This window comes from Chrysochloris asiatica, unplaced genomic scaffold (assembly GCF_000296735.1).
Source record: "Chrysochloris asiatica unplaced genomic scaffold, ChrAsi1.0 scaffold00083, whole genome shotgun sequence".
Classification (NCBI taxonomy): domain Eukaryota; kingdom Metazoa; phylum Chordata; class Mammalia; order Afrosoricida; family Chrysochloridae; genus Chrysochloris; species Chrysochloris asiatica.
The window spans coordinates 10962187-10975916 of record NW_006408601.1 but is presented as its reverse complement, the minus strand read 5'-3'; the positions used below and the strand labels follow the sequence as shown (position 1 = coordinate 10975916).

The 13730-nt window shown below is 47.4% G+C and overlaps 1 protein-coding gene across 1 annotated transcript; it reads left to right on the top strand.

Moving 5' to 3' along the window:
• Nucleotides 1-8865: 8865 nt before the first annotated feature.
• DBX1 (developing brain homeobox 1) lies at nucleotides 8866-13047 on the top strand. The gene is made up of 4 exons (XM_006865816.1): nucleotides 8866-9232; nucleotides 9779-9880; nucleotides 12078-12280; nucleotides 12685-13047. The coding sequence occupies exons 1-4, from the start codon at nucleotides 8866-8868 to the stop codon at nucleotides 13045-13047; spliced, it is 1035 nt and encodes a 344-aa protein (XP_006865878.1).
• Nucleotides 13048-13730: the final 683 nt, after the last annotated feature.

The following is a 13730-nucleotide window of genomic DNA, read 5'->3' as shown; positions in this document are numbered from 1 at the left end:
TCACCTATTTATAGTATTTCTGTTACATATAGGGGCTTCAAAATGCTTGTGGGAAATTTTCATTATCTTCCAATTCCATTTTTCCATGAATTTTTGAAGCCCCCTTGTAGAGGCACGCCATACTAAGACAACAAGGTAGTAAATACAATAATAAGGGTGAGTTGTTGTTGTTATGTGCCGTGGAGTTGGTTCCAACTCATAGTGACCCTGTACAGGGTTTCCAAGGCTGCAAATCTTCACAGGAGCAGAAAGCCTCATCTTTCTCCTGTGGAACAGCTGGTAGTTTTGAACTGCTGACCCTGAGGCTTGCAGCCCGATTCATAACCACTATGCTACAGGGCACTATAAAGGAACCCTGGTAGCATAATGCATTACGAGCTGGGCTGCAAACTGCAAGGTCAATAGCTTGAATCTGCCAGTTACTCCAAGGGAGAAAGATGAAGCTTTCAGCTCCTGTAAAGATTTACAGTCTTGGAAACCCTATACAGGATCGATATGAGTCGTAACTGACCCTGTAGCATACAACCACCACCACGAAGGTACTATAAGACAGCCTCCAAGGAACATAGAACTCAGAGCAGAAGTCAGAGGATTCCCAAGAAGGTGAGGCTTAAGTTGAGTCTTTCCCAACCAACAGAAGTTAGCCAGATAGAGAGAAGGAGAAGACTGTAGGCAGCAGAAGCATCTATTTGCATGAAGACACTGGGGTTTGAAAGAGCAGGGCACACTTGGGCAAGTACAAGTAGCACAACAGGGATAAAATAAATAATAAGTAGAATTTCTATAACTATCTTGGAAAAGAGCCAAAGTTAGAACCCTGAATAGTATTGCTGTCCAAGGGATAAACAGAGAAAGTGGGGGAGATAAAGAGAGCAAGGAGCAGCAGAGAGAGAAAAGAAAACAATGGAGCTAAAAGGAAGGAAAAGGCTATGGAGACCAATGCTGTGGGTAGGCCAAGTAAGATAAGGTCATAAATTACGTCAGCAGGAATGGTGTCAGTGCCCTGACACTACCCTCAAGAAGCCCATATTCTAGTGTGGAAAATAGATACTCAAGTTATTCCAATAGGAAGAGTGCCCAATTTAGCAAATAAAAACACAGGCCACTGACAAAATCTATTTCAGGTGAAGGAGGGTCATAGTTCATATGATGAAATTCTCCAGAATTGTTGTATTGCTTTGACGCAAGCTCGTTTGAACCCTTTTTTGATAGAAAGAGGGAGGGAGGTGAAGAGAATGGGAGAAGGCACGCATAGACATCACTTTCAACAAATTTGGTTTTGAAGGAGGTAGCATCCTTAGAGGTACCCTGGTGGCACACATCAGACTGCTAATCGCAAAGTCAGCAGTTCAAACCCACCAGCATTTCTAAGGGAGAAATCTAAGACTTTCTGTTCCCTTAAAGGTTTACACATAGCAGCAGTTGTAAGGATGATGAAGGACCAGGCAGTGTTTCATTCTGTTGTGCAGGGGGTTGCTATTCAGGTAGAACTGACTTGACAGTACCTAACAACAACAACAACAAAGATTTACATCCTCTGAAACCCTATACAGGATTGCTAGCAGTCAGAATAGACTCAGTGGCAGTAGGGTAGCAACCCTTGTTGTTATTGAGTGTCATCTAGTCAGTTCCGACTCATAGCGACCCTGTTTCTGAGGAGCAGCTACTGAGCTTGAACTGCTGACCTTGTGGTTCAAACCAACTTTGCAGTCCAGAGCATTAGCCCTCAGCACCACACCAGGACTCCTATGAATCTATGGTGGTAGTGGTGGTGGCGGTGTACTGTGGAGTCAGTTCCGACTCATTGTGACCCTGCACAGGGTTTCCAAGCCTGTAAATCTTTACAGAAGCAGAAAGCCTCATGTTTCTCTTACTGAATGACTGGTAGTTTCGACCTTGAGGTTAGCAGCCTGACTTGAAACCACTACGATACCAGAGCAGGTAGAGAAAATAATGGAGAACTAGTTTCCAGTATCAGTCAGACTGCCAGCAGCAGATGTTTAAAATGAAGAGACTATTTACAGAACCCACGAGCAGGGTAAATGGAACAAACAATGGATATTCAGGCATCCAAAGACCAGCAACAGTGGGAGGTCATTGTATCCCTTTACATCTCTAGGTCTGAAAGGGCAGGAGATTGGAAGTATGATATTGCTAGTCCAGAGACCTTGGTAGCAGTTGGCATTTGATCTTGAGGCCTTTGTGTTGTATATGTAATACTCCCTAACTCATGCATGCAGTGGGTACTCAACTATGGTGTGGCTCTGTAGGATAATTAAATTAGATTGCTAACCACAAGGTCAGCAAACCCTATACAGGGTCACTATGAGTCAGAATGGACTCTCAAGAGCACTTAACAATTTCCTTGAGGGTTGGAGGTTCAACGATGTTGTAGAAAAAAAGACATGCAAATCTGCTTCAGTAAATATTGTAGTTTGTTGAGTTGATTCTAACCTATAGAGAGACCCTGTATAGGGTTTCCAAGGAGCAGCTGGTGAATCTGAATCACTGACTTTGTAGTTCAACCTGACCTTGCAGTAGAGTGCTTATCCTATAGTGCCACACCAGGATTGTTGTTGTTGTTAAGTGCCATAGAGTTGGTTCTGACCCATAAGGAGCAGCTTGTGAGCTTGAACCGCTAACCTTGCAGTTCAGCACATTAACCCAGAGTGCCACACCAGGATTTTAATCAAGGAAATCTTTAGAGCTGCTCTACTCTAATGCATGGGGTTGCCGTGAGTCAGCATCGACTCAACTAAAACGAATTTGATTGATTATTAGAAGGTGAGACTATTTCCCCATTCCCTTCCCAAAATGAGAGAAATGTGACCTTGCTCATATGCCTCCCTGTCTCCCCTTCCCTACACTGACTAAGTGAATGGTTAGGAAGTTGAAAGTCATTGGTGGAGGATTAATTCTCCTTCCTCCTTAAATCTTCTCATCTACCATCGCAGGGTCTGCCAACAACCCTCAACAACCCAAAAGCCCACACATTTCAGAATATTTCTCTCTCAGGTATTGGTTCATGATTCATAATAGCTTCCATCTGATAGGTCCTCCTTTGGCCAAATCAAGATTGCCTACCTGGGAGAACAAAAAATACATTAATATTTAAACTAACTTTCACTACATTAGAAAAAAAGAATAGCCCTACCTTTAATATTCCCATTAGAGTCTGGATTAGAAAAAAAATCTCTCTACCCCAAAAGGGCAATTCTCCACAATTCATACAGAGACAAAAAGAACTCGTTGGAAGACTGGCTTGAAAGACAAGCATAAACAGTTATGCTGACTTCTCATGCCTATGCAATGTAAACAAGGTAAACAAATCTTGCAGAGTCTGAGTTTCTATCAGCTTGTGAGGGGAAGGGCTTTGACCCCCCAATTTGCTAGTTCTCCTTTGCCCTAAACCCACTCATAAGGGGTCACCTCCAACTGGACACAAAACTAGCCTAAGCAGCATCTGCTCCCCATCTCTGAGTTCTTAAGAAAGAGAAAGCTGAATAAACTTCAAATTCTTGCCCTTCTCTTCCTGCCCTCCTGCAGAAGACAAACACCACCCCTCTTTCAGGTCCAGAGAAGGACCCTATTTTCTCTACAGCCCTGACCACTCACCTCGTGATCCCCCAGCCTGTCTACCAACTCCATGTTTGTCCAAGTATCTTAACCAAAAAGAGTTCAAGACAGGAAACCAATAGTTGCAGCTTGGGGAGCAAAAAAGGGAAAAACCACCAGGAGCGGCACAGAGACCAGGAAAGGGGCACAGCACATATTAAAGCAGTTAATAGGCAAAGTCGAGGGCCAAAGGAACAAACTTGAGCCCAAGCCCAGGAGGACTACCTCCTGTGTTTCATCTGATTCAAGCTGAGGCTGAAGGATGCTTTCAGGGTTCTACTTCTGGATTGTGAGATCCCAGGGACAGAAGCATGATCTCTCAAGCTTGCAGGGCTGATGATGTGCCTGGAAGCCTGCAGCATACCTCATGTTTCTTTCCTCCTTGAGAGGGTGCCAGTAGGTCCCGGATATGTCTTTCAGTGTGTATTGAGTAGTATGTAGCTAGGTGGGGTGACCAGGAGCTGCCGGTTTTTTAAAACTCTGTTGTTATTGTTAGGTATTGCTGAGTTGATTCCATTCAAAGCCATAGAACTGCACCATAAGGCTTTCTTGGCTGCAATCTTTATGGTCTTTCTCCTACTGTGCTGCTTGGTGAGTTTGAACCACCAATCTTTAGGAAAAGTCTAATGTTTAAAGGTTAGCAAACCAGAGCTCCTTTTTTTGAAGTTTAGACTGAAAAAGTTCTTTAGAGCAACTCCTCATTGTATACACAAGCCACCTAGACCCAGGAGGAAAAACCTTTTCCTAAAGATAATATACAAATGTGAAATAGAGCTAAATGTGAGTTAAAAGGAAATCTAACTCCGCAGACTACAGAGAGTCCCTTTCAGAAAAAGTAAAAGCAATTTATTTTTCCAAAGAAAGGGAGGGAGGGAGGGGAATATCACTTTTGAAAAGATGCAAGATGAAATTAATTTCAGGGACAAGGCTCCGATGACCAAAATTTAATTTGGATTATTTTTTACTCACTAGGGTACCCCCCCCCCCTTAATGCCACTAGGACTGGAGTGCTGAAGAAACCGAGTAAAAGTAAATTCGGCCCAGCCCGCACAGTGCTCCGCTCTACGAGAGATCCTCTGTCTTCGGGTTAAAAAAAAAAAAAAAAAAAAAAAAAAAAAAAAAAAACACAACACACAGTTAACCACCTGTCAGGGCTGAGGATACAATGAAACTCCTCGAAAAAGAGCTTTTCATGCATGCGTAATATATTTGTTCAGCTATTCACTTAATGAAGCTGATAAATGTGATGCAAGACAATAGTCAAGTTAATCTATTTAGTAAAATGTTTTGAGACTTGCAGGCTACGTTAAGGAGGGGAGCGAGCGTTTGGTGACATTTTCATTTAAATGCGCTCATCTCCCCTCTTAGGCTGCACAAGGGGGTTCAAGCAATCTATGTGAATATAATTTCTTATAAATGTGTCTTTAATGGGTTTAATTCACCCTTGCCAGCTGTTTTGGGGGCTATTTTGTAAGAGCAAAACAAACGTTTCAGGCTTGGAAAGCTAGTTAAAATTAGTTTCGGTCAGTGAGGCCAAGCTATATTTCCTGCAAACCATCTGCTTGATTGGCACAATAGAAGGATTTTCAAGGAAAAAAGAGGGGAACGAGTGTGAAAGGGATGGGGAGTGGGGGGGAGACTCTGGAAAGGGCTGGGGCGGCCGGTGGCTCCTTGTGGCCTATTCTGAAGGTGAACCCCTTATAGGTGTCTTAATAGAGCGGCTTGCCTAGAGAGGCTGGGGCGCCCGGAGAGCTCTTTCAGCAGAGTCTAGCCATCCATCCCTTCCTCTTTCTCCCCCAACAGGAGAAGCCAGGCATCGAGCGCTTTTTACCCCGTTTCCGTCCGGCTTTCCGCCCAACCTGCAAAATGTGCACTGACTCTGCCGGAAGTTACAGCCCTGAGGCCTGGGGGTTCAGAAACCAGCAAAAAAAAAAGAGAGAGAGAGAGAGAAAGGAAAAGGGGGGGCGGCTTTAGGGTGTCCAACTTTCCCGAACCAAACGCTGGCCATCTATAGAAGGCCATGCTTTACTTTGCAGGGCTATTCGGCTCCCTCTCAGGGCCTGAGCTCTTCTAGGAGCTCCAAGTTCCGCCTAAACTGGAGACCAGCGCGTAATGACCTTGGCACGCACGGGACTGGAGAGCGCCCTCGTTCCCCTGTCTGCGAAAAACAACCCCCCAGAGCCGGTTCCGACAGTCCCAGGGAGGCTTGGACAGCTTTGGCCTCGTAGGCCCAGGAGCCCCAAGTCCAGACGCGGGTCAGGCGAGGACCTTCCCTTCTTCTTTTCCCCTGAAAAAGAGAGACAGAAACCGTAGTCCTGGGATAAAGGCCGTGAATGACTTCTCCGAAATAAACTTGAAGATAACGACATTATATTGAATGGCAGAACGTACAAAACCCCATGGGTTTAGGTCAAACGGCATTGGTCACAGGTTTTAGCCGCCGCCGTTGCGTCGCTCAGCCCCTTAGGCTATGGCAGAGTTTGAAAAGACGCGTTCAAGGAGATCACTTAAAGTAAGATCCTTTCGTCTGATTTCTTGCTTCCTTGGGATTTATTTTGCCTTTTCACGGGCGACCAGCCCTCGCCTCCGCCCTCTTTGGCGCTTTAGGAATTCTTTAGGAAGTTGAAGGGCTGGATCGAAGGACGCGGAGTCCACGTGGATCTCAGCAAGGGGTTGACCCACCCTCCAAAAAATGTCAAACCCTTTTTATAAGAGCAGAAAAGTTAGGCAGAATGACCGATGTGTGTATATTGGGGGTGGGGTGGGAGGAGGGAGCGTGGAACGAATCCATGGACAGAAATAATAACTAAAAACTACATCCAGAGAAATATCCCAACAGGGCAGAATGTCTACAGAAATGAGGCGCTAGAAAGGTTTCAGGCTGGCCTCGCGTCCCTGCCGCCTCCTAAAACGAAACTCATATTGTTTTCTGCAGATATTGGCTATATTATAGGCAAGCTTTTCTGAAGACTGGGCAGGCGCTTCCTGTGTAAGAGAGACAAACACCTGTAGCAGTCTGCGTCTTCTTTCCGCACCTGGCAATTGCTCTTAGCTTTCTGACTGGAATAGAACGGCATTGTTGTTGTTAGGTGCCATCGAACCACATGGAGAATTCAAAAAACAAGAGCTGATTCTCCTTAGTCCAGAAAAGAGGTTTTTTTTGGGGGTGGGAAAGGGCTGGAGAGTGCATTGAAAGCTTTGTTTTCTCCCTTATTTTATTGCAAAACTTCAAAAGGAGCCATGTTTTAAGTTTATGGATATGTCTCCCTTTTCCTTTTCACAAACAACTCCAATTACCTCAAGCAATGCATTCCCCATTTTTTGATAGGGACTGATTTAAGTTTGTTTCTTCCCAGCTCTGGTTTCTCCCCGACTGCAGCCCACAACTCCTCCATCAGCAGTCTTGGGCTCAGAAACTGCACTTGCGTCATCTTCAAGCATTAATTCTGGTCTTCAGAGCTCCGACCTAAATAACTTTTTAATTTGAATCAAGGGAGAGCGTTAGCGCACTCCGTTTCTGGTTTAATGTGATATAAATCGCAGATGCACTTTTATTGAACGGTTAAAGCAGCGACATGGAGATCAACACAAAACTCCCTGAACAAAACCATCGAGAGAAATAAAGCTGGTTAATAAGATTTTTGAGAAAGCTTTGTGTTAAAAAGCAAAAAGGAAAACCAGCTGAAGGTGACAGTTCATGGTTAATAGGATCAGGGAGGCCTGGCGTGGCTGCACACTTCTCTTTGGGGAGGTTCAACCACACTAAAGAAATGAATGGGACATTTAACACATCTGTTATCTCGCCGAGTCTGAAACGGGCGAATCAAGCTTCAGCGTTACCCAGCGTTAGCCTAGAGGAAAATGAAGGGAATGGCCCCAGAAGAGTCCTTTGAGGCCCCAAGTTCAGGAAAGGCTTTCCTCGTGTGGACCAGCATCCTTGCTTTTCGCTCCGTTTTCACGAGTTTGTATGTTGCATTTAATTAAAGAGTGCGAAACCAAGTTACGCACTCAGTATTGGGTAGGACTTTTCCCGAAGACTCCGGATCTTCCCGGGCATGACTTAAAATGTCCCAGTTGCAAATTTGAATGAAACTGCCGAGGGCTTCTTGAGGTTGGAAAAGGGCCAGTGTGGCAACTCACAAACATTGAGGTTGCCTTCCCAGTCGCAGCCTTTGGCAGGGGTAAGGCCCCGTGAATGGAATACTCTTGCTAGCATCTTCGTCCCGTCTGCTCCTCCCCCAGGCAGCTGCAGAAAGCTCCTTGCAGAGACTTCTGCAGAAACTTCACTGGAAACCATTTGCAACTTTCTGGAACTTTGCAAGAGACTCATTTTTAACTCTTCACATCTCAACCATGGCTCTCAAACGCAGCAGTCTCTTGAAATAAAAATAACCCAACTCCAGACCTCTCTCCACCCCTATAGTCGTCCAACAGCCCCAAAGTAGCCATTTCCAAATCTCCCTGAGTTGTTAGAATGGCACCCCTCCCCCACTCTCATTAATTTAACCCACTCCCCACATCTGTTTTATGTCTCAGCTAGAGTAACGGATAAGGCTAGAGACCGAAGAGGGAGTTTATTTTCATGTTCACTGGCTTGAAATTTTCCATTGTCTTCCCCCTAAAGGGAGGAGGACTATTTTACTGATAGCCTAGAGATGAATTTCTATGAATATTTATTGATTTATTTTCCAGGCTCAGCGAGGGAGCTGCAAATAAATTTAGTGCGTTCTTTAAATAATTCCTTTTCTATGAGGCAAGATGTCATCTGAAACTTCTAAATAGGCATTTAATTAGCCCGGGTGTTGCTTCGGAACAAAATCCCCTGGCGAGAGCTTTGGGGATTCACTGTATTGCAAAGAGGCGGTCGATATGCAGAATTGATGCTCCAAGGCCTTTGTTGCCAGCCCATTGTGCGGGCCATGCTTATGAAGACTAATCCAATCATAAATTGCACCCTTGCGCCAATCAGAACGCCCAGCGCCCCCGGCGAATGAAGCTCGAGTGGAGAACTTTGTTGAACTTCATTGTCAGAGCTGTCACTTTTCAAAGCGCTTTAGCAGACGGGCCACTATAAAACCATCATCTCCACTGGAAGGCCACGGAGGACTCGCAGACGCCCAAGTGGAATCGTACGTGAAGACGTTTGCGAAGCCCCAGAAAGAGGGCACTGCGGGGGCGGGAGGGGCTAGAAGCCAAGCATTTACCCTCGGGCCGCTGGAAGAAGGCTTATTCCGTCTACCCTACCCTATGATGATGTTCCCGGGTCTCCTCGCGCCCCCCGCCGGGTACCCCAGCCTCCTGCGCCCTACGCCTACCTTGACGCTACCCCAGTCCTTGCAGACGGCATTTTCTGGCCACTCCAGCTTCCTAGTGGAAGATCTGATCCGCATCAGCCGACCCCCCGCCTACCTGCCCCGCAGCGTGCCCACGACCAGTCTGTCGCCTCCCAGGCAAAGGGCACCCGCGACCCTCACCGACACCGGGTCCTCGGACCCAGGCTCCCCTGGCCGGTGCAGCCGGCGGGGCGGCTCCCCGCAGACGGTGGTCTCCCCAACTAGTGAGTCCACGTTTCTGAAATTTGGGGTGAACGCCATCCTCTCCTCGTCACCCAGAACAGGTAAGTGACGGCAGGAGACTGAGGGTTAGTCCAGGTGTGAGGTGTGGGTGAGGTCCCTCTGGCGTAAGTTTCCTGTGAAGAACAGGCATCCACGCACACGTAGGGCACACACGAAATCCGATGCCTCAGGTTGGGCAATGCGAGTGCAAGGCTTAACCAATTCTAGGGAAGAAAAGCCTCCAGGCTTGCTCCACCCTCAGAATGAACTTGAACCACGCAGTCGGAGAGATCGCACATTTCCCTCCCATGAGGACGACTAGCACTAGTTTTTGTAAAAATTCAAGACGATATATTGATTAAATTAACTAGTATTGTGGGTGCACGATTCTTTTCTTTCTCGGCCCAGTACTATCTTTCTCCTTATTGCCTGGGAAGGGGCTGAGAGGAAAAGGAAGGATTTCAAACGATCAGTCAGAGCTGGAAAAAAATGTGTTTGCTATTAGTGCACTGAGGAAGATGCATGTCATGTGTTCAATCTGGTGTACAATAAGCAATTACGTAACCAAATTCCTTGTCTATCCTCCTCCCTCCCTCCGTGTCTCCCAGAAACGTCTCCCGCCTTGCTCCAGAGCCTCCCTCCCAAGACCTTCGCCTTTCCCTACTTTGAAGGTTCCTTCCAGCCTTTCATCAGATCTTCTTATTTCCCAGGTAGGTCTGTCCCACTTCCTTGTGCCAGGCTTGGCGGCGCCCCAGCCTCGGCCCGACTCTCTCTGCCCCAAGCCATATTTCTCAGTCCACCCCTTGGGGTTACGCTCTGGTTCAGAGGTTGCGAGGCGTACAACATTCACGAATCCGTCGCGCCAATTTGATGCCCTATTTAGCACAAGCAGTGACTGCTTGACACTTTGCACCAATTCCCTGCTCTACAAATTAGTAGGAATTGTCATGGTCCCAATTTGAGGCGGTTCCCTTCCCGGCGAGGAGCTGTTGGCATCCCTTCACGCCGCCGTTTTCCCACAGAGTCAGTGCACTTGGCCACGATTCCCCACAAAGGTTTCAGCACCATGACCAATTGGTCAGCTCCTCCGGGCAGCCACACACAGACCAGCCATCGCCCCTCCACGCCGCCGAGAGACACCTACCAGCCGGGGCTAATTTCTCTTTAAGACTCATTCAGGGCTTCGGGCTTTTCACAAGACCACATGGGGTGCCCTCTTGTGTGGGGTGCTAGGGGTCGCCCAGTGGGAGGGGGACTAGATCCTCCCCCAACCTCAACCTTCTATTTCCAACCAGATTTCCCAAAGTCTTCTCATACCCGCCCTTTCCTCCCTCCCCCACCAATCTTAAAGAACGTTGTTGTTGTTGTTAAGTGCCGTAGAGTCAGTTCTGACCCATAGAGAACCTCCATAGGGATTCCGAGGAGCAGGGGGTGAGTTGAACTGCCGACCTGGTATGTCAAACGGCTTTGCAGTCTGGCGCATTAACCCACCGCTACACATTGAACCGGAAGTTGTAGTTGGATCCTAGCCTAAAGGAGAAACACCTGAAACACCTTTCACAAGGGTGTCCTCCTGGAATCTCAGTAGTGATTCAAACTATGGCTCAAATACTCTGCAACTGGTCAAAACTCAAAAGGAAGGAGACAGAAGAGTTCCTCTAAAGAGAAGAGAGACTGATCCACAGAGGTGGGGGATGGGTAAAACCATGACAGCACTCCCAAATATCAGCAAAAGAAACAAACAATTGATTTTTTAAAGGGGGAGAGAGAATTCACCAACAACCCCCCCCCAAGCATTCACCCTGTTGCTGATAATGGAATTTGCTCCTTTTCTTCCTCATCTCAATGCGTTAACAAAAACAACCCGAGCTTTATAAATAGCTTTTCATGTCCATTTAATGAAAACGATTGGAGGAAGAGAAGCCTCTGCCATCAGTATTCTCCCAATGGTCTTGGCCTGCAGTTGTGTTTAGTTTGAAAGTGTAAATCTCTTTTGTCCCAGTAATATATGGCTTTCGCTGCTTGTCCTCAGTCTTTTTCTGTTAGTTCATTACTACACAATTACCATTCACGCTTCATTAGAGTCTCTGTCTCTTTCGTTTTTTTTCCCCCCTTCCTTAAAGCGAAACTCTCCCCCTTTTTATCATGCCCGTATCCATTGGGAAGCGGTCAATGTGCTAATTAGCTGCCACTTTTCATGTATTCGGGCCGAAATCTTTACGTTTATGGGGGAGGGGAGGAAAGATTCATAAAAAGATGAATACTGATTGTTTTTTTATAAAAGTCCCAAAGCGGATTTTCCCCTCTTTATCAAATCAGTAAAAGAATGGTTTTTCATCTTAAGAATATAAAAGCCTTGAAATGAAACGAAGTGTATGATTTGTTGAATGTATAACTGATGATCTTCTCTGTAAACCTTCGCGCAATTCACTATAAAAAGTTTTATAAAAGAATATAAAAGCAACCAAAGTAGTATTAAAAAAAAAAAACACTTTGGGGGAAAACCCAGTGGCCTCAGCTGGATATTTTATTTGTATTTTTGTTCTGTATTTATTCGATTGCGATCTTAGCTGGTGTGTGCAGGTTTGCATCCCTGAAACTTTTGAATTGAAACCCGAAACAGACTATTGTGGACGCTGGTTCTGTGTTTCCGTGGTTTTATCTAATCCGAGTTTGCACGGTTGAAAGGCAAAGTTATTTGGGCGGAAAGCGCCTTTCACTGTCGCAGGTTTGTAGGTTTGGGGCCTTTTCTCCAGGGCGGGAGAAAAAGGAGAACTTTAAAGAGATGAAGGGATCCGAGAAAACAAAAAACGATAAACGAGGGTGGCCGAGCTGGAGTGGCGGGCACGACCTGGTCGGGTAGGACGGCGCCCACTCACTCGCAGCCTCCCCCCTCCACCTCCGCAGCGTCCTCGAGCGTCGTGCCCATGCCGGGTACCTTCTCTTGGCCGCTGGCCGCCCGAGGCAAACCCCGCCGGGGCATGTTGCGCCGAGCAGTGTTCTCGGATGTGCAGCGCAAGGCGTTGGAGAAGATGTTTCAGAAACAGAAGTACATAAGCAAGCCCGACCGCAAGAAGCTGGCGGCCAAGTTAGGCCTGAAGGACTCGCAGGTAAGGGTAGTCTCCGCACAACACCCCCTAAGCTTCATCCCGCCTCGGTTCACTTGCCAACTGGAAGGGTACTCTGAAACCACTTAGTCCCATTGTATTGAAGGGAAAATGAGGTCCGGAAAGGCGATAATTAGCCGATTTAGCTTCCTGCCGGCACCTCAGGACAGGCCCCAATCCCATTTATGCACATCCTCCCACCCCCACCCCCTCCACTCCATCTGGGGCCAGAGAAACTTGGAGCCAGGTGAGTGAAGCGCTGCTTGCCATCTGAATTCATTTCTGGGGGCGGGGAGCGGATGAGGTCAGAAAGGTAGAGCCTCCTCCTCCCCCACGCCCGCAGCCCTCCTCCTAGGCCTCTACGCACACATCTGCTCACCCCTCCTTTCTCCCTCCCCCTTTCTCAGGTGAAAATCTGGTTCCAGAACCGACGCATGAAATGGCGGAACTCCAAGGAGCGCGAACTGCTGTCCAGCGGGGGCTGCCGTGAACAGACCCTTCCCACCAAGCTGAACCCGCACCCAGACCTCAGCGACGTGGGTCAGAAGGGCCCCGGGGATGACGAGGAGGAAGATGAAGGCCAGGGCAGCCCCCGACATCGCCTGGCCCATCGCACATCCCCCGACCCTCAACACCTACGTGACCACCGACTCGAAGGGCTGCTGCCCGCATCGCCGGCGCACTCCAGCAGCCCTGGCAAACCTTCGGACTTCTCTGACTCGGAAGAGGATGAGGAGGGTGAGGAGGAGGAGGAAATCACTGTTTCCTAGAAGCCCCATTCCTAGCCCCACTCCCTACTGTTTTGAAGTGCTTTGAAATTGAAGAGGCGGGCTTCAGTCTGCTGTGTCAAGGGCACTACTGCCCAAAAGAGACATCCTTACCCCACCACCACCTCCCAGTGGCCTTTCCCATAGAATTTAATTTACGTCTTGTTCCAGATCTTAGCTTCCCACATGGACTCCTTTCTGCTTGTTCATTGCAAACTAGTTTAAACACAATGGTGGAGGGGGTCTCCATTCCCAAGATCCCAGTGATCTGGGACCTAAGTATGTGGTTTGCATTATGGAGGGCTTAGTTATTAACCAAAGTCCCTGGGTGGTGAAAACAGTTAAACACTGGACCACTTACAACAGAAACACCCAGAAGCACCTCAGAAGAAAGGCCTGGCAATTTGCCTCTAAAGGTCACAGCCTTGAAAACCTTGTGGGGCAATTCTACTCTACAACACGTGGTGTCTCCTGTTGACTCCATGGCAACTGGAGTTGTTTGGATTATAAGCCAGGTCCTGCAACTCTAGCAGAGACAGTCCTATAAGATGGGAGAGTTAGGAGTCAAAACACCATACATATAGCACGAGTACCTCTAACTTCTTAGCTGCCACCTCCCTATTTTAGGTAGTTTCCAGCAGGGGCCTCAGACCCTACTCCAGACTGATAACCCCAGCTTTCCAATA